This window comes from Euwallacea similis, chromosome 6 (assembly GCF_039881205.1).
Source record: "Euwallacea similis isolate ESF13 chromosome 6, ESF131.1, whole genome shotgun sequence".
NCBI lineage: Eukaryota > Metazoa > Arthropoda > Insecta > Coleoptera > Curculionidae > Euwallacea > Euwallacea similis.
In genome coordinates this window covers 5,379,314-5,401,291 of record NC_089614.1, presented here as the reverse complement: position 1 = coordinate 5,401,291, position 21,978 = coordinate 5,379,314, and the positions used below count along the sequence as shown (strand labels likewise).

Below are 21,978 nucleotides of genomic sequence, written 5' to 3'. Positions count from 1 at the left end.
CTTAAAGATTGCGATTTCGAAGACAATGATCACTATTGCAATAGTATCTAAAGTTTATTCAAAACAGAAAATCTAAGACTGAAGATTAAAATCGGTGAAAATTCGACAGTTCTTTTTTAGACATTGAACGCATCACGAGTTTGTGGGGTAAGGATTGAATTTTATAATTGATTCGCAAAAGAAAATAGTTTTTAATATTTAATTGTTAAAAATTGCTTTAATTTATTTATGAGTAAAAGCAAAACTTCCTATTCCATTCACCTAAATAAATAACTTTACGAGGATTTTTAAGGATTTATAGGTTGTTTAAGACAACTGCATTGTATCAGCATTATTTTTATCAACCTTCAAGCCGTAATACTCCTATATAGGTCGGTTAGATTCCAAAATTCACAAACGCACACCTTATTCGTTCTGCAATGGATTTCCGAAGCTTGTAAGGAGCGAATATTTGTAATTGGTGAGAGCAATGATCGACCATGTTTTACTGGTCATAGCTTGGTTATAATCGATGCGCGACAGCTACCAATGATGCAGATTGTAGTGGAGGGGCTGCGCAATTACACGACACGCAGACCTGGCTCCTGAGTTTACTATGAAGCACGATGGAAGTTTGGTAGAAAAGTCCTTATATTTAGGACAAGCGAAATGGCTTTCATATCCCTATTTAAATTTTTCAAAGCGAATCAAAATATCTTGTTTTTGACTGCTAGGTATCAATAATGTCATAATTTGCATAGAAATCAAATAGCATACTTAAATTCGCCTTAAAAAGATAAAACATATCAAACATAAAATAGTCAACGTTACATAAGTGACAACTTACAGAAGTTGTGAAAAGAATAAGGGTACCAAAACTTAAAAATAGCTTATAGTAACAAAACTGCTCAGTTTTGATTAGGTTACTTCACCATGAAAATACCTGTACCATCAACTATTACGTATCAAAGTTATTGTATTTTAATAACATTTTAAATTTTCTACACATACATTTATAGTGCTCCAAGCTTCTACACACTAAAATGCTTTTTTCAGGGACGAAGCTTATATAGGAAATAAAACGCCTTAGTTTGAAATATTGAATTGGGTGGTTGCAATAATATTCTAATTTAGGCATGTATGACCAGGATCTTAATAATAACGTTACAAATCAATCTACTTTAGCAATTAACGATAATTAGTATTTTTTGGTGATAGTCCTCGCACTAAATAATTTACTTAATCCACAAATAATGTACGTCTGCTATTTGTGTAACTAAAGATGCAATTTTGAATTTATACAAATGAGCAAACTGATTAGTGTAACACCTTACTTAATTGAGTTATGTTGAAAACGCGGTTATGCCATGTTTCTAAGATTACAAATATAAAGAGTGGATCCGCCGAAATGGACTTTGGTTAGCATTCAATAACAAAATGTTCAAATATTCATTTTTAATAAGCAATAATAATGACAGATTCATTTATACAAACTGAACTGGAAAATATTCGTAACATAAAATTTCAAAACTGTTCTAAATACATAAAATAAACACAACATTCAACTACATTATGTACGTACGTATGCATGTTGTGAGGTTAAAATCTAAGTGAACTTGGATAAATAATGAATACACATATTATGTACAGGGCGAATATAATATGAACTAAAAACTTTAGAGAAATTCTTTAAATAAGGTCATTTTAAACTTTAAAGATGAAAAAGGATAAACTTACACTTGAACGAAATCTTCACCCTGTGGCTTAATGTAATCGTACATTTCTTCTCCTAATTTGTTTAAACATATTGAGAAAGGTTTATATTATGTTGTTAAATACTTTTTCCACCTACACCCTGTACGCTATTCCGCATTCAAAATATACAAAATTAATGGGTATGACCTAAAGTACTGTACTAGAAACGTTATATTGTCAAATAAACTCCCCATGTTAACACCACTGCTTAAAGAATGTATAAAGTTAGTGTTACACATCTCACGTGTTAAAAATATAGCGCTACACATTTCAAGTGTTATCACTGGAAGACTTAACACATTAAGTTTAAAAGTACTTCTATTCCTCTAACATAAAACCTTTGATTCTCATACGATTTGGATACAAATTAAAGACACAACTAGTGAGAGAAACTTTTACATTCTAAATTATACATATCATGAAGAACACCAGCTAGTTAAAGCACCAAGGGGATTACTATCACAATGACGCGAAGGTCACAATCTACACTGGAAAACGTTACGCCACTGCCTCAGTGACAAAAATTAATTTTGGATCTAAACTTTATTGTTTATAAGCAGTGGTGAAACTCATATAAGTAAAGCCCGGAGTAAACTCTGCAATAGTCTAGATTTTCAGGCAGACAAACTGCAACTTTGTAGGCGAAGGAGCTCAACTTGAGCCAAGTACCGAAGATTCCCTCTTTTTGCTGGTTTATGTATTGTCCTGTAGTAGTGTTCCGAAACCTAAGGTACTCGACGCGAGTCTTTTAAAGATCTACTTCTATTTGACACCACAAATTGGCAGTATTTTAAATACCCTATCACTAAAATTGCCTCTAAATGTTTAACAACCTCAACTTTTGAAAAACGACGGACAAAATCGGCAAAAATTTTAAAAGAACACTAACATAGGGCTATCCTTTAAATTTAAAAACCTTAACTGTAATATTTTGTTGTACCGCGAGTCCGCACTTGCCTCACGCTTCTACACATTTGCACCCTTTAAAGTCTTTTGGAGTCTTAATAGTTTTTATAATGTACTTTTTGGTTCCAGATTAACTTATTTTACAGGAGCGCACAGAGTGGCCTCTTTTTCTTGTTTGTTTTCTTCTCGGGCGACTTTTTATTAATTTGTCGAACTAGATCATAAAATATCTGGAAATAAAGAAAAACCTCTCTTATTTTCTGCCCAGATTTCCGAACCTTTTCTTCTGACTTTTAACGTTTTGATAAAACATAGTTCATTGAATATATTACTTACATCATTAACATTTATTTTTGCTTTGGCAGAAGTTTCCATAAAGGCACAGTTGAACTGGCGAGAGAGAGCGTTCCCTTGCTCCTTGCCTACAACTCGCTCCTCCTCCAAATCACATTTGTTTCCCACTAACACCATCGGGACATCATCTGTATCCTGGAAAATCACAATATGGGACTAAAACCTCTGGAATTTCAAATAAACAAAGCGGAAAATCCAATAAACTTGAAAATCAATAAACATATACGAGCTCTTTCATATCTCATCATCGTGTAGAAAAGGGAAAACAGTTTACTGGAATAAATGCCAAATCGTCGATAAATAAAATCAATTGACCACTTAATGGAATGAAAACGGGTGCTAAATGGACGAATGGACGAGTTTTTTGTTTGCACACCTCTTTATTTGTAGTGAATATTTTACTAAATTGAATTATTGTTTTGGTGTGTTAAGGATTATCTTAACTGCATCTACTGATATTTCGCTCTATATTTATGCAGAGAAATATTAAATTTTAGGAATATATCGAGTGATAGAAGATGTATGACTACCATTTGCTTTTTTTTTTTTAAATATGTAACAGAGAACTTCTTTTAGAAGTACTCGAATTGAAATTTTCAACCTTAGTTCTGCATTTGCGTTAGTGTTGTGTTTAACAATATTACGGAACAGTATGAAGGTTCATTACACAACACTTACATGTGATTTTTCATTTACTGCTATAAATTATTCTATTATATATATCTTTTATATAATTAAAAGAAAATTAAAACTTTTTTTTCATTTGCTCCTAGTTATCAAGACGTCCTAATGCCATGCTATTCTTTAAAACTTCCAGTCTTAAATGAGAGAGTATCTTGCAATTTCAGACAATTATCATGAAATTTCTAATCCGCAAAAAGATTTAATTTGAAACGAAACGAAAAAAGAAAAGCCTGACATTTTATAATTGGTAGTATTACAAAATAGCACGATAACACGGTTGGATTGGCGTACATTCGATTAACTCTGTGGAGATAAATCGCTACATGGTCGAAAAGAAAGGGAGTATGAACAGGAAAACGATTCTAATCAGCTTCTGGTTTAGAAGTTCTAAAGAGATTTCAGTTATCCATTGACGTACATTGATAACTGTAGTTAATTATTATAATTGAAAAGGAAAATATCTATTGGCACAGCTGCTCGTCAAGGCTACACACACGTATACATGTGCATATAGCAACTTCTCAGCACTTGGTAGCAAATAATTCTTGCTAAATAATTTAACTCATTTATTATCATGCGCCGCAGAGTAAAATTTCGACCTCACCAAAAATATCAAAAGCTCGACTTGATAACATCACCCTCGTTAATTTACCAGGCAGTAAAAGTACATCCTAGAATTATTTTTCATTAGGGCGGTTCTAGGGTAGGTGATTTTATGTGTGCTTTCCAGGTATCAGCTTGGATATACACCCGTATGTGAAATAAAAAATGGGTGGGAATTTTATTTACTTAAAAAAAAGAAATTTCATTTCAATAGAAAGTAGATTATTATTAATCGGGTTCCTAACTCGCGTGGATGTATATAAAACAAATGTTGACTAGAAACGAACATCACACAAAAACAGCCTTGCTGTGGCAATAATAAACCGGTTGACTAGAGATGGCTTTTTATCAAAAAATCTGGAAGGTGGACGAGGTAATTAGGGAAAAGAATGTAATTAGTTAATTGAAGTTAACAGAGTGAAACACGATAATTCTGACATTTAATTACAGGATTGTTAACTCTCAAAAATCTAATAAGATTTCTCATTATTAAATAAGAGCTGTTTCATGAAACTATCGGATAAAGACTCTCTATGTGCGTTAATAGCATCATGTAAAGCAAAACGAAAGTCTCATCATTCCAGTATGCCTCCTGCCTTGACCAAGTTAAAATGTTAAAATATTCAACTCAATAAGGTGGTTCTCGATTACGAACAATAGAAAATGTTATAAATAATTATGCGGCGTAGTACGATGTAAATTGTGTTAAATGAGTGAAGAATTTGGCACCTTCGATAAATCGGTTTTTATTTCTTTTTCCGGGATTGGTCGCTTTCATCAAATAAAATAGCGTACAGTGAACCACTTCAAGCATTAGACCTAGAATAAATAGATGACAAAATATCGCAGCAAACTTGAACAAATAAGCAACTACTGGGAGTGATAAAACGTTTAATCAATTCACGCCCGGATATATATTAGTTTTTCCTGGCAGATTAGAACGGGACCCCATTTATTATCATAATGATACAGGCATGTAACATTCAAAATACTAGGTACCTACTGAGTTGTTGAGAATATAGTAACTTTATCAGAAATACGATAGAAATTGTTTACTGTTAGTTACGTAATCACTACCTCAATACCCACATTACCGTTCGAATTATGAATAAAATCAAGTTCATTTCAATGTATCTTTGGTCAACCAAATGAGTGTCACCAAACTGGCAATTAAACCATAATACTTTCAGACATTAGTAGGTGACCTTCTTGCACTGCGTGGTTTTCTAAGCAGAATCCAAAATAGTATAAAGCCAACTTGGTACATTCAAAAACATATTAGGTATCCGGTTACTATTCCAAGTTGTAGCTAAAATAGCTGATAAAATCGAATGTTGGCAACATTTACCAAATCTACCACATATGATGCGTCATAAATACATTCATGAATTTACAACCAATTTAAAAATGATTCATATTAAACGACAAAATAGTCATTTAGTTTAAATGATTCAAATTGATGATTAAAATAATTACTGCAAGATGCTTTACCTTCACTCTGAGAATTTGTTCTCTGAGATCCTGGAGATCGTTAAATGTTGACTGGGCGGTAATTGAATATACAAGAACGAATCCCTGGCCATTTTTCATATACAAATCCCTCATAGCAGTAAATTGTTCCTGAAATTGCAATATTAAGTCAGTAAAGGCACAACATTCAAACCGAAACTAAATATTTAAAGCTATAGCTAAATTTATAGAATTTTATCTCAGCAAAATTTCAGGTCAATGGAAGAAACTTTCCCTTCATAAAATGAGCCTATTTACGTTTATTCTAAATACAAATTAAATGCCAGAAGCAATCTCTTCCTTTTAAATTGAAATATAAGAAAGTTTAGATTGAAAGGATTAAAATTAAGCTCTGGAAACATGCACTGAACTCAATTCCCCCTTTCATCAAAATTATTTGCGTTCATTTTAATTTTATACACGAAATCCCTATTAAAGGTTTTACAAATTCCATGAAAAGGTAAGAGTAACAAGCTTGGCCACATTTCTATGAAATTCTCTAATTATTAAACAAGGCAATTCACTTTAGCGAATTTTAGTAATTTAAAAGGGATTGTTGGGAATAAAATAGAATTTTAAACTTTAATTGAAGACTCCATTGATGAATACTTACAGTTCCGGCGGTATCTAGAATTTCCAACATACATTGTTGACTATCGACTTCAACTTGTTTCCTATAACTGTCTTCTATCGTAGGGTCATATTTTTCTACAAATATACCTTGTACGAATTGTACCGTTAATGCCGATTTACCTACGCCCCCGGAACCTAACACAACAATTTTGTACTCTCGCATATTGAATGCTTATTTGTGTTCTGAAACAAAGTAAAATAAGAACATTAGTATGCTTCACTTACTGCCAAAACAAATTCCATATACCTACTACAAACAAAAGCAATACAAACAAATATTCACAGTTAATTAGAAATGAAAATGTTAGGACCATCAATAAATACTGCTCTACTGAGGGCATGTGTTCTGATGTGAAAATAACAAACCATGAAACCGTAGTTTTGGACACGCAATTCCTTGAGGACTTCCTCCAAATTTCAACACAAAGTCACTGTAGGAAGGAAACAAGGAACAATGTTGAAAGCATATACATTCAAGATACCCCTTCTAACACTGTCAGTGAATATAATTTTAATTATAATTATGGCCGCTGACAGTTAGCTATGCTCTATGAAATGAAGTGTAATTATGCTCTCAACTTAGCCATTCTGGGGATTGGATCCAGAAGAAGGCCTTGACAAATGGGTGCTAAGGACTGTCAATCATTCCGGTTATATGGGTTGGCGGGAATTCCTTAACACAGTCAAGTCCTCTTGTTTACGTCTAATTAGGGTCTTATGCAGAGGGTTCTAGAGTGAAGGGACAGTTTCCAGTTAATAGGCTTTTTGAGTGAATGTAAAAGAAGAATAATTACTTTTATGACTATAATTTAATTCTGACTTAATTGCATTTATTTTTTTTAGAAGAGGATAATTTGGGGGTTTTCATAGAGCCACTTTGAGAATCAGTTTCCAATTATTACTACTGATATATTTTGTCATAAATGACTAATACGTTGATAAATGAACTGAAAATAATTCATTTCCTTCCTTTGGCAATTAATGTAGTAATTTAGAAAATAACCGTAAAAATTTTAGATACAAAGTGTCCCACATTATCTCAAAACCCTGTAAAGATAAGACGGTTTAAGTACAAAACTCTTAAATAAGACGGAGGCACAGGTATGGGTGAACATAAATTTGAACATATAGCTTGAAAAAGAGCCACAGAATACAACTTTTTATTTTAAATGAAAACCCCTTACAGTCTAACCCCCGTAATCGAAATCGGACTCTACCACATCCGTCTATAATGGCGTTAGGGCAAATGCGCTGAGAAGGCTGCGGGCCATTCCGCCCTGACCTTCCCAACTAGCTCTCAGTCCACCCGTAAAGGCCATCCCGGACTTACCCCCCCTTGCCAACGAGGTGTAGCTGCACCACTATAAATTCCTGTATATACATGAAACCAACATGGTTACACCTGTTTTGTTGTCAACATTCTTTTTTCAACGAACAAGTATGATATTGTGCAGTGTTTTCTTTATTGTCAGGCACCTTAACACCAAAAGACTTGAGAAACTGTGCTGTCACCGCATTTTTGATGTGCAAAGTACGTTGCTCCCTTATTTCCATTTGTTATTTATGTCCTAGTTTTTAAATGTTTGAGATGGTGGTTAAGCGGTAGAATAATCTTTGGTTAAATTTTACCCCTCTCTCTCTATCTCTTCAATAAGTGTGTAGATATATACAAATCTCGTATAATTCCTCTTATTAATTAAAATTTATTTATTATTATTATTATTATTATTATTTGACTCCAGTTTTACAATATCTGAAAATACAATATGATTTCATTTCAAGACTCAACATCTTATCGAGAAAGCACATATGGACATTTTAGCATATAAATGTTTTGACCTAATATGTCATAAAAATATTCAACCTAATTGTTGGGATACCATGTATATTTTTATGGCAAAATTTATTGTTGAAGTTTGAAGTGGAACTAAATTAAATTCTGATTTGGGCAAATGGTACATATTTATAAAATTGATCTTAAATATGTAATAAATCCTTTGGGGGTGTTCTTGCGGTAAATTCAAGTTTGTGGAAACTAAATACAGGATGTCTCTCATAAACCGTATTAGGTATGATGGAAAGGTAGTATGTTAAATGGAAAAAGATGTAAGATTGTGCCTACATAGTGATTTTATACAAAAAATATATGTGTATAAAAAAATGAAAGATATCAAAGAATCAGAGGAAAAAATGAAACTTTGATCTTTGAATATTATAAATTCAGTAGTTAAGCTTACACCATATGAGTAATTCTCAAATATCAACAGCTGCCACTCACATGTTAGTTTGAGAATTTTTCCAAGGTTTCTAATTTAGAAAGAAAATAACACGGTAAATACTAAAAATAACAATGAAAACTTCTTAGCGTTGTGACCAACTCTATTGAAACATTCTTATACCCGACCTTACCGATCTATTCTAACTTCAAAGCAACTTTTTGAGCTCAGTTGCTTGACTCCCTGGCCAGAATATCTGCTGCTATAATACATTGAATAAAAGTCACTTGATATAAGCTCCAATTTAGTACACTAGAAGCAATTGAATATGAATGCTACATGTGTCTAAATATGTGTCTGAAATTCACAAAGAGTGGGTAAGCTGTGTAGGACTGTTAGCTAAAGAGGGCTTTTTACAAGAGCCAAAACCATGTGTTTACATGCCTCTAAAGTGATCTTCACGTAAAACTAGCAAATTGGAAAAATCTGCTATCTAGGAATGTAATGAATCACACTTCAGCAAAGAAAACAGGAAGGGAGAGTTAAATGCTGCAGGCTACAAACTAAACCTTGATTGGCACATTGGAATACGGTATTTACGTACATTTTCCGGGAAAACTGTAGCTTCTGGATCTTCCAAAGTTTATAAATACAGTCCACAAAGAGCTTGAAATATTGGAGTGAAATTTATCCGAATCCTCTTGAATTACACTGTCATGGCTCAACAAATACTATTCTTATAACTCATTTTTTGCACTCGCTGGTACGGGGATCTGGTGTGGTTATGCGTAGCAATTCGATCAGGGGGCAATTTACTGGGATATTTTTCAAACTTACCGTATTTACCGTTAATTTTGCATCGGGCGATGTCGAATTTACGTAAAATTACACTAACTAAAATATATCACCGCTTCTATTCCACACTACTTGTGTCTTGTGTTCCACTAGAGCTTGAAGCGCATGCTGCGTTGCCAACTCCTCATTAGTTTGGGATAAAATATGAAGAATTCACATTCCGGGAAAAAACGATTTTCAAATGTTTCCATGTGCCGCTTGCCCATCTGGGGTTTTATGAATCATTCAATTACTATTCATTGAGTGATACACGGTCAGGTGTTGGTGTTACTTTATTAGTTAATCACTACGACATGCTCCGATCAAGAATTAAGTTTCATTAAGTACGTATCTCATGCGGCATATGTTTGTCATCACTCCAGCATTTCGATCGCTTTTGGCTGGCATTGTCCTTGATAAGTTTTGACCTAATTCCACATTTAATAGTCGGTTCCAATAATTTAATATATACTATACAAATCCATCTACACCTGCCACCTGGAGCAATAAATTAGACGCGTTGCCGTACGGTCAATTTTAATTTTATACAGGAATGCAATTTCACAGCCGGTATGTCTCAGGAATGAAATTAGCTGATTCGTTTATCATTTAAAACGTATATCATTAAGAAGTAGTAGAAAAGTATAATAGAATAAAGGGTAAAAACAAACATAGGCGCTACCGAAATGAATGTATTGTAAGTTGCGTGTAATAAAGGGAATGGGCACACTTGCAAATTATGGCAACACTGGGCGCATGCCTCACCCGTAGGATGCTTCCAGCAACACTCCTGCGTCAATAAACCACTAGATGGCTTTGATTGATTAAAGTTTAAATTTAACCATTTTTGTTAATTAATTATCATAATTTTTTCTTTAGGTATTGAAAACTCAAGGTTTATTAATAAATACGCTAGTTTAGGAAATTTCATTATTTGATTTAAAACCTTTGGCAGTAAGTGTATAAAGCGCATGCGCGACACTCCTGCGTTCAACTCTGTCAACAACTGTAACATTTGAAAACTTTATTCATATATCTTTTCAATTGTTTATTATTATTAATCGCTACTCATATAAGATTTGTCTCCTCATACACAGAAAAGAGCAATTAAATTAATAAAAGTACCAAAATTCAATTTTGTTTATAGCTTTTACACCAGTTTTTAAAACATTTTTTTATTGACGTCATTATCAGCTAACACAGAAAGTGATAATTCATTGGGAATGCTCCCAATTTGCAAATACCACAATGTAAAAATGTGATTATTTAAATATTTGGTTATTCTCTATTCGAATTGCAAATTATATATATAATTAATACCTCGGCAAACTGTACGAATAAAATAGAAATTTGTATTTAAAAAATAATGCAAAAGTTTTGGCGAGGAATAGGGGTTCAAAAATACACGGTATAAGTTTGTGATTTAGTGGTTTTTAGATCCACTGAAGTGTATTAATTAACGTTTTTCTCCATAACATCTAATTTTTTAGATATTTTGCTTATGTTTCTGTCGAAAACGTAATATCCTAGATTCTCTTTATTAGTGTGGGCTAGAGAATACCCCGCATCACTAAAAACAAAAAATTAATAGTGATATTCACAATAATCAATTTTTATAACTCATATAATCATAAATATAATCTTTTATTACTGAATTTGACAAACATTAGAAAACCAAAATGAAATAATCAATAAAAAATTCTCATCTGCAACTTTTGAGACTTTAGTTTTTCCGCCTTCTTCCTTCCAATGGAACTGCAAATATCGCTTCATATGGTCCAACTCACTCGAACATCCCGGAGAAGTGCTAATGAGGTTTGTTAATTCTGAGGTTCGTTTTTTTATATATTCGTGGAAGAACTGTAGTTCAGAATAGAGGTTTCGTTTGTAATAAGGCACTTGGGCGGGTTCCAGTAACTTAATTGTCAAAAATGCCTGCTGTGCTATGAACATCATTAAAACGTCTGCTGTTCTATGAGTGTTTTCATAGTTCAAATTATTTATCCATGGATCTATTAGCCCTGTAATGGATTTTTTTATTAATTCGTAATTTTAATTTATAGTAACAAACCAGAATATTCATATAAATATCGTAGGAAAGAACTAAGTTTCTGATCAGGCATGTAGTCACTGGGATCCTGATGCTCAACAAGTCCAATATAATAAGAGCTGTGCTCATGAATTATTGTTTGTTGTTTTTCCTTGGAGTCTTTTTTCTGATGAAGCTGATTCATGGTTTTACATAAAAAATGTGCTAAACACAACAATTTTCCATAAGTTAAATCATAGGGTATTGGCAGTTCAAATCTTGGCACGCTGAAGTCGTTTTTAATAAGAACCATATCAGACTCTTCAGATTCATAGTATTCAAACAACTCGAGCAAACTTGAGTTTAACTCATACAAACAACTAAAAGCTAATCCTAGTATTCCTATTAACCTTCAAATTAAATAGGCAATTTATAAGCACTGAAAATAATTTTCTAGGCATTTTTTACCTATCGATAACTGCAATCATTAAGTCGTTTATGGGGGTGATAAACTGGTCTACAGGGACTAATCGGTAGTAATTATCCAAACAGTAGAATCCGATATGTTTGGGTCTTAGGCAAAGATAGATGCACGCATTTATAGCTTTCCGTATACCTTCCTGCAATAAAATACTTGAACGCTGTAACTTAAAAATGTTTAATATCCTAATTAATTCAATGTATGTGTTAGGGAAGACAAAAATTTTAAGAATTTTTTTCGTACCGTCATTAAGTTAAAAGTCTTATTACTTTTTTTGCACCAATGAATTTTCCAGTTCTTCAGGATCTCGTAATAAAGTATAAGAGTCTGCGTCAACAAATCTAGTGCCTTGAAATCTACAGTGTTCTCTGGAAGATTGGTTACATGTTTTATGATATGTTGATTCAGAGCAAGAAACGCATAGCATGTTCCTACAGCATTTTTTTTGAACGTTTTTAAGAACGCTTGGTTAAATTTCACTAACAAATTGGAGATTAGCCAGGCTTCTTGGAGATCAAGAACGTTCACCTGAAACATAAAAATCTCAACCCCATTCAACGGACTTACGTTGAGACTGTACCTTACTAACATGTCCGGAAATCAACGCACTCACCAGAGGTTCAACTCTGTCAAAAAATTGAACCATGTTGAGTTTCAGGAAATCCTTAGCTAGTGGCGATTGGACGTACAAAGTCATTCCATAAAGTGCCAATTCTCCAGTTGACCTACCTTTCTTGTAAGACAGCAATTCAGAAGTGCACGCTAAAAGTTTTTCCAAATATCGTCGATTGGAAAACCACACCGAAAAGTGGCCACAGGATTTTATTGATAGCACGCAATTTCCCATGCAAAGAATTAAAGTCCATGGCCCCAAATATTCCCTAGCAGACAAGTCATTATCTTTAAATCTTGAAAACACCTGGCTTGATAACACTTTATATTCGATATCCACTATAGTAGCAATTTCCTCTAATAGGGCCAACAAACTTGCAGGGTGCTTTTCATAATAAGCTTTCAACTCTCTAACGATTAGAAGAATTCCGGTTAAGGCACTTCTTTTGTCTTTTAAACACATGCGTTCGTAATACAGCTGCACGATTTTGGCATATTCATTCGCATTTTCGGCAATTTTATCCAATTTATCGTCAAACTTCAGCCCAAACATGTTTAACACCACTACGATGAAATCGAGCCAGGTACTTAAGATATTTCGATGAACGATTTCTTTTCGCAAACATTCGAACGCAAGTTCTACGTATATGTATTTACTCTCATTAGTTGGGAAGGATTTAATTTCGTTCTGTTTTTGATTTGTTACAAGCAACTCTGTCCAAGCTTGCAACAACACTTCTCTTTCCTTAAAAAAAAATAGTTCGAAAGTTAAAGTTATAGTTCAATTACTGGAAAATTCAATTTAAATAACGAGAATACCTGTAAAAGCTCTAGCTGAAGGTGCTCATTTGAGAAAATCTTGTATAGGTAGTCCTGAAACATAGTTAGCTGGACTTCGTTATCCATGAACTTCTCTACAGCTAGGAAAAAATCATTTTTCTTTCTTTCAGGTTCTCTTAAGGCGATTGCAAACTGGATAGCGAGTATTTGTATCAGATATGTGTAAACCAAAGGGTTTAGCTCAAAAGGTTTTAGCAACGGATCTGACACTAAAGTCCAGAAATCTTTAGATTCCATTATATCTTTGATAAGGTGTTGTTTTTGACACTGCCAAAGGTTCGCCATAACTTTTAACACCCCTATTTGAAGAGGGCTTTTTAGGTATGTTACCGACTAAAAAGAAGCATTGCAGCAAGATTCATAATTGTTCGTTCTAGCACTAACCCTCTTAATATTTTTCAAATAGTCAAGCATAAAATCTCCGACAGTATCGCCTGCTATTCTCTTAACATCAGGATTATACCACTTCTTAGATGACTGAACATTGAAAAAAGCAGCGGTCATCCCAGTTTGATGTAAAACACAAGTGCTAATAAGATTTAGGATATTGACTTTGACTTCTTCATCTTCCATAGGGTCTCTTAACCTTTCCAGGAACAATGTTTGAGTTTGATCATAGTCTACTCCCAGACAGGACATAAGGGGAATACTTTCATCCTGAAAAGAAATAAATATAATTGTTCTTTACATTTTGTTTACAAATTTTTTTTGAAAAAAGTAGTGCAATTTCATTAATAATATTATTACAATTCTAAAGCCACCTACAGGCCTGAATATACAGTCTGTCGCAAACATTGCTAGCCGAGTACATATTTTCTTGTTCATTGAATTTGTCGATTCCTATCACACACAACATCAACATCGGGTGGCATTTTATTTAAATTTGCTAGATATCCAGATAAGGGAGGTGGGACATCTTATTTCTGACGTCCTGTACGTGGCTTTATACTGCCTTCAAATTACTTACCCTTCCTAACATATCCAAAAATTTGCTTGCCAATACTGCCAAAGTGCTATTGTAAGGTGTTATAAAGTACACACTTGCGGATTTAGCGAAAACGTGTGTCCTACGGTCGATTTCACACTTAGTGTCTGGAATTTGAGCTCTGCATTTAAATATTAATAGCAGCATCAAAAGTTCTTGCTTAACGGTCTCTTGGACCACTAGAGTTTTGCCCACAATCCAGTTTGATTCTTGATGCATTAAGGTAGGAAGAAAAAACTTATCCTTCACGAAAACGTCATACAAATTGTCGATAATGAAAGAGTCGTTTATAAAGGCGTTATGTACCAAGTGATAGATCTGTTTTTGACCCACTTTGCTTAACGAATTTTTGGGGTTTTGTTGCAATACATTGATAAATACGCTGAGGCATCCATTGAGAATTTTCATTTGTTCAAAGTCTTCCCCTTCGTTGAAACACCACTGTTTATGAGAAGGAAAAGCCACGTATAACAAATACCAAATCCCACTGTAAAGGAACTCACTGTGGAGATCGTTCTAAAATTGTATTAAATTCTGCATCCACAAAGTCTTTGATTAAAAGTATAAACCTACCTGCAACACTTTTATAATTACATGAATATACTCTAATAGCAATTTATGACTAGGCCGGCTCTCTTCTTCCTTCAAAAATCTAAATAAAATACACTCATGTCCACTCTTTAAAAGTTTTAACTCCGCGGCAGCAGTTCTATAATCTGAGAATGAAGGGAAGAGTAATTTCTGTATCAGCAGAGGAAATGCTTCTTGAAAGTCAACATTTTGATACCTAATTAAGGCACATTTCCCTTCAAAATAGACATAAAAGAAATCGAAGCTTTTAAAGCCGCTCTTGATAAAATATGTAGGAACACAATCAAGCCTCTGCATCAATGATTTTATATCTCGGTCATCATTGAAGTTCCCCTTATAATGTTTGATAAGGAAGTTTAAAAATTTGGTGGCTCGTAGAAGACTGTTGGAGACAGATTTATTAATATCTCCACTGTTGACAGTCCACATTGTTAGAGATTTTATAAACTGCCCAATGATTTCAAAAAAGTCAAATTTGTAATGGAATTTCATGAGATCAACTCCAAAGCAGCTACATTTTTCTGTTAATGTCTCGGCTGGGATAACAAATTGGCTACTGCCTAAAAATAAGCTTGTAGGCTGCGTTGACTTCACTGCATCAGAACTATAAGGCCACTCTAAATTTGTGCAGTATGTTGGGCAGTTGCGCAGAAGTTTCATCACCTAAAACTGGTCCTCAAAATATGGTGCTAATATTTTTTTGATGGAAAAAAACCTTATCCAAATGGTCTTCAGAAGAAACAACTGACTCGATAATTCTAAGAAAATTGTCTAATTCGAATGGGAACATATCAAGTCCTATTTGGACATACACCCCTAATTTTTCAAGGGCATGCAACTTTGGATTTTTATAAAGTTCACAGATTATATCCAAAACACCTTCTTGTTCATAAATAAATCGATGATCATTGACCAATTCACCAAACTCGACGAAAAGCCTGCATGTGGCCTCCATAACTATTTTCCCAGGTTGGCAGTTCTGAATTTACAAAATTTAGTACAAATAATCATTTATAATAAAAATTTTACCTGAAATATGTTTGAAGTGATGCATTTTGCCAATGATCTAAACACCTTTTTGTGAAGGAGTGCTTCGATTGCACTCCTACCATACTCCAAATGGGCATTTGATAGAGTGGACTTAAAAATTGCCCAGATAAACAAAATAATGCCATTATCTCCTTGCACTTGATACTGCTCCAGGTCCACTTCAATTTCTCTAGGCAACATTTTAAAAAGACCAGGTTTCAGCCTTGGAAATAAGAAAATGTGATTGAAAAAATATACGTCTAAGGTAAATATACCAAATTCGGACACCTTAAGAGGAGTTTTTACATATATACGTACTATATAGGATATATGACATACATATAACTTTATCAGCTTGTTAAATTTGTATTATGAGATGGACAAGATTGCTTTTTGGGTAAAACGATAACACATAACACCGCAGATTGCAACACATAATGTAAAATAATGTTTATTTTAGCAAAATTCTTAATTTACTAAATAAAAAAATCGTCTGAATTTGGTAGTTCAGATGTCTACATTTAGTACATTTACCTTACAATGCATTTAATAATAATAATTGGTAATTTCAAACAAATTATTGTTAAGAAATATTCTCAGCAAACTATGGACATGTAAAGAGTTTATCGGGAAAAATTAGACATATGATATACAATGGGAGTCAGAATGGAGGACTATTTCCAATCCACGTAATTAAATTTGATGAGACAGTCTAATAATTTCAATATAATTTATGGTAATGGTAAAAGTCAAGGGAATTTATTTCCTTAACACGTTATATGTCTCTTTACTTCAGTTCTATAGTACTGTGGTGACTTTGTGAATGAACTTATACCAAGCGAATTTTTCTCCGTAGTTAAATGTCACTTACCAAAACCTGTGGACTAATGTCAACACAACACCAACTTCAGCATTTTTAATGTCAATAACATCTTTGGGCCTTGATAAGCTTCCAGCACCAATAAACAAAGGGTGCCTCCCAAATCCGTGGCGCAAAAATAGTTTTATTACATCAGCCAATTCAGTGCCACTTAATCTCAATTCTATTAAACTAGCTAACTGAGTCATTAGTAGTAGCACCTCAATTTGCTCTCGATTATTTCTTTGTATCCATTTTTTCAAGTCTTCTTCAGAGACCCTATTACTTTTCTCAATATTAATTTCCGTTAGAAGGTTCTCAAATGATTTGATTGTGTTTTGCCAAAGGTCTTTTAAATCAATCTCTTCAAATATTGTACTAAATTGCTTGTGGTAAATATAAGTCTTTTCAGAAAGTTTTTCAAGTATAAAACGTATTGTTTTCAATAAGAACATGCGGTCTGACGCATAAAAGATCCAGAGATGTTCAATAATTGATTTACTATTTGCCTCATAGCATATTATTGACTTTAGTTCAGTGACTTTTCCGTAGTAACCAAAAATTAAGAAGTTACATATCACAGACCAGGCTATATTAACATCTAAATCCTAAAAGAGAAATTTTTGGTTTAACATTATTTGACTGTATTTATTTTCATAACTATATATATACTTATTGATTATAACTACTAGGTGAACGTTTGTACACTATAGTCAACTTACTAGTTCCCTGCTCATGCGATGAACAAAACAACTCATTTCATCATCCTGAGCTACCAACATGGTTTGTGAACCTTTCCTCCACTCATCAAAGCTAGGTCTAGTGTACACTTTAAAACCAAGCAAGACAGAAACCATTTTTTCCTCAATTATCCCTATAACTTCTTCCAAAACCTCTGGAATTACATTTTGGATACTCCCAGAAACTATCTGGTAAAGTTTTTGCCAAACACTAGGAATAAGTTTTGAAGTGAATTAAATAACAGCTTATCTAAGAACTTACGGTAGAGTCTCGCTGTCTTCCATTATAAATTACATACAGGTTTAATTAAGGGTATTTCAGATTGATATTTTGAATTGTTATTAAGAAATGTTAATTTCCCGACTGTGTTGTTTTGATGCATCGGCGATTGGGATAACCTCAATTCTCCAGCAAAAGCGGTTTCAACAAAACCTTTAGCGTATGTGGCGGCATCTATCTTTTGAGTATTAAATTACAAATTCGTTTACAACTTCAGTTTCATGTACTGACGAAAGGTGGCGTTTCAGGAATTAAAATTGTTAGCTTCAACGAAAACCTAAGAGTAGGCGTTAGATACCGATAGAGTGTTTGAACTTAATAAAATGGAAAACAAACTAAAGATTTGATTGAGGGATCTAAAAGAACGACCACTGGTGAGCTGCATTTTAAAGATTTACTTAAATAGAATTTATTTTTATTCTTTCTTTAAAACGGCGGATATAAATTAATTAATTAATTAATATTTGTTCAAGGCAAATACAACCTCTATCATTTTACCTTTTAGCATCTATACGTTACCTGATTTGAACTATGTCGGTAGGGAACAATATATATACATGTGTCGCCGAATAAGAAAAACGATATTTAAAAAATTGAGTTTTATGTTGAGGTAGAGTGTTTTAAAATCGCATATTAACATCATAGGTCTTATCCTGCCTCTGAATAAAATCCACTAAATAGTTCCATAATAGCGAAGTTCTAAGTTTATAGGCCAGTACCTCCACATGAATAAAAAGCCTTGACCTTGACCGATATTACATTTAAACACATTTCTGATATGATTTCTACTTCCCAAGTTGAAAACAAATCCTAGACATACATTGTGAATTTGATATTTATTGCAAGAAGTGAGAAACGTACCATACGCAATATTTAGGTACTTCGGAATGTACAACACCATACTTTCAGCAAGAAGTTTCTTAAGCGTAACTGGGACAAATTGCTTATAAAGTTTTCAATTTTTTAACATTATGCTATTAACACGAAGATTAAATGTGAGTTTTCCATCTATTACCCAACCTTAGTTTTTCACCAGTTTAGTCCGTTTCATTACAATACCGTCCAGTACGTCCTCCCACTGTAGCTCTATAGTAATACTATGAGATTATTTAAATTTCATATCTAGTCAGCTGTGGGATTTTACACAAGAGAAATAGAAGATGAAAAGTAGGTCGTAGCTCGATCATATGCCGCAAAATGACGTTAAAATTAGTAATAGCCCAGTGAGGTTATGTTGCTTTATTTACTTTTATCGACGTACGTTCTTTTCTTCAACAAACTTCACAGCTGACTAGATACGAAATTTAAATAATCTCTCGATGTCAGGCCTAAAGAACAAATTTGCCTGGATTTGACAGTATTAACCCTTAACGAACGAGTGCGATTTTCTAGCACAATGATCCGTATATAGAATTTTAACAAATTAATTACTTTCTTACCAGAGCAAGAAAAGTGCACGATTAATTTCGTTTTTATTGGATGTTATGGAAATTTTCAGTGATAATAAGTAGTATATGAACACATACGTCATATATGATCGTATATGAACATGTGCATATGAATATTTATATGGCGACATTCGTTCGCTAAGGGTTAACAATTAATGAGTTGCCTCTAGTCCAGCTAAAAATATATTCCAGATCTTTATTAATAAGTTCAAACGCCTCTAACAGGCGTGACAGTGACAATGGTAAGTAGATCTGCGAATAATTTGCATATAGTACAAATCACGTAACTTTTTATTCACGTCACAGGCTTCATATCAGCACTGATGCCATATCTTTTCAAAATTAATATGTTGCAGGAATTCCTCAGGTATTTGTGCGACGTTACGAGCATATTAATTCCAAAATACCAAATTTCAATTTACCCCTCCAACTGAATTCAATGGTAATAAGGATCCATTATTTTCTAATTCTCTTTTAAAATAGTTGATAAGGAATGCTACAAGCTCCTTACACCGACTATTTAGGAACTTGGGCATTATACCATTGGCAATTATACCAACAACATCGATAATAAATAACCAGGAGCATTATTTTATTTTAGTTTTCAAAAGAACAGATTTTTACCGCAAATGAACAAACAAAAAAGATGAACAAAGAAAACAGGAATTTAAAACACCAAAAACCACAAAAGTTAACGAAAATTGACACATTCAAAATAACAGCTGTCAGGTTAACCGGGAAACGTCAACAAAATAAGCGGCAACATACAACAAAATAGTGTCGTGTTTAGACATTCAAATATGTCTTTATTCTTTTTTAGCATATTAAATTAATGTGACTTGTCATTTTACGTAAGGCTACTCTTAATCCTTACATTTTGTAACGTGAATAAAAAGTTAAGTGATTTGTACTATACATGTAATATTTTGAATACTGTATACGAGTGATGAGATCAGCGACAAAAAGAGTAAAAAGAACAAGACCAAGAACTGACCCTTAGCGAACACCTGGCCCAGTTTGGCACTCTTGTTTCCCCATATATGAAGCGATGGCTATTTTTTCCGCTGAATACTCAAATATAATGATTTCTGATTAACTTTGATAAGAAAAGCGAATAAGAGTTCTTTCTATGCTTTCAAAATGTCTTGTTCAGAAGACAAGTATGTGAGCGTTTGAATTTACAGAAATGACAGCAATTTAATTTATTTTTGAACATCCTGTATATGATTATACAAGTTGTCTCTGAACATAGTGCCATAAATTCAACTATATATTGTAGGTCCCGAAATGTGACGAAAGCGCCACATAAACATATGTATATCGAAATACATACAGGGTTTGAAAGATTGATTCCTGAGAATGGTTTTTCAATAATATTTTTGAAACATTTCGAGATAAATTAATGAAATGTTGTACTGTATTATGGCTTTTTGTGCTTTTTTGAATTTCTATGAGAAATTACCATATTTTCCTAGTTAGCAATATAACCATTTCTTGGCTTTTAAAGGCTTTTCTTAAAATTTTTAGCAAATTAGTAGTAAAAAGTTTCCTTCCTTCATATCTATGTATATGATTGGGTTATATAAAAAAAAAATAACGGTACACTTACTAACTGTGAGTTCCGAGATCCCTTCTTTTTCCTCAAATAAACTAGCATAGAACTAAAAGGGTTTCTTACGGGTCTATACCGACGTTATGGTAATTTGAGGCAGTAGGAAGCCTGAATAAATAGGTAAGTCTTTTGTGCCCACAGTCCGTTTTTTCTACCATCATCCTACCCTCATACTTTTCTTAATCGGTGGGTACAATTTTTTACCATTTAGAGTGATAATACACTTAGAACAAAGAGAATATTTTGTATATTTAATTTCATTCACTTGGACAGAATTTTGATTACCTTTAAACTCTTTCTTGAATGTAATAAAAGTAATACAAACCAAAGGAATAATGTAATTTTGAACTAAATAGTGAGAGGAAGTTTGCGCGTGCCAAAGAGTGTGACAAAGGGGTTGATTGGCGCTCAATCCCCTTCAATGCACATATGCCATTGCACCCCTAATTCCTTAAGGGAAAGCTGTACTGGATTGTCTTGAAATTGGTGCGAGCACTGTGGGTAAGAAAACGGCAAATAGCTGAATCACAGCTGCCAAGGGGGTCTACATCTGCTGGAATATCTTTTCATCAAAAATGCCAAATATCTATACTTATTTACATTAAAAAAAAGAAAATTATTTTTGTGTGTATTTGCTTGGTTATCGGGGTGCAAATTGATTCGCTGCATAAATAATCGTGTGTTTTCTCTGTTCAAATTATTATCTTGTGACAAGATTTCCCTCGAAAAATTTAACGTGTATTCCTGTCAAGAGAGCTACTAAATGTCGTTTCATTCATTTCTGTAAAATTGTGTTACAAATAATCATATTTTTCTTATCTTACCTTCAGGTGTCATGAGATTATCCCACGAAATGATCTAAAAACTTAACGGAAATCCGTGAGGATAAACTGGATCCCTCACTTCCTAGTTCTAATAAATAATCTAAGGAGTTCCCCTATCTAGTATATGTCAATAATATGCAAAAGTTACATCACTGTGTAGCACAGTGGGTCATCT

The 21,978-nt window shown here is 33.4% G+C and overlaps 2 protein-coding genes across 3 annotated transcripts; both read right to left on the bottom strand.

Annotated features, from left to right (window-relative positions):
• Positions 1-1,419: 1,419 nt before the first annotated feature.
• Positions 1,420-9,597, bottom strand: Rap1 (RAS oncogene family member Rap1). 2 transcript variants are annotated; one of them, XM_066391246.1, is made up of 5 exons: positions 9,244-9,597; positions 6,404-6,606; positions 5,773-5,901; positions 2,977-3,129; positions 1,420-2,870 (listed from the first exon to the last, which is right to left on the bottom strand). In XM_066391246.1, the coding sequence occupies exons 2-5, from the start codon at positions 6,584-6,586 to the stop codon at positions 2,781-2,783; spliced, it is 555 nt and encodes a 184-aa protein (XP_066247343.1). In that variant the 5' UTR covers positions 6,587-6,606; positions 9,244-9,597; the 3' UTR covers positions 1,420-2,780. The 2 variants fall into 2 exon arrangements, with proteins under 2 accessions (XP_066247343.1, XP_066247344.1); XM_066391247.1 differs by having other exon boundaries at positions 9,477-9,594.
• A 1,503-nt stretch (positions 9,598-11,100) lies between these two features.
• Nup188 (nuclear pore complex protein Nup188) lies at positions 11,101-18,021 on the bottom strand. The gene is made up of 14 exons (XM_066390794.1): positions 17,902-18,021; positions 17,622-17,850; positions 16,912-17,507; positions 16,041-16,263; positions 15,727-15,990; positions 14,994-15,674; positions 14,403-14,936; positions 13,820-14,092; positions 13,415-13,768; positions 12,564-13,340; positions 12,227-12,511; positions 11,971-12,122; positions 11,545-11,912; positions 11,101-11,494 (listed from the first exon to the last, which is right to left on the bottom strand). Exons 1-14 carry the CDS (start codon positions 17,922-17,924, stop codon positions 11,121-11,123), a joined length of 5,133 nt encoding a protein of 1,710 aa, XP_066246891.1. The 5' UTR covers positions 17,925-18,021; the 3' UTR covers positions 11,101-11,120.
• Positions 18,022-21,978: the final 3,957 nt, after the last annotated feature.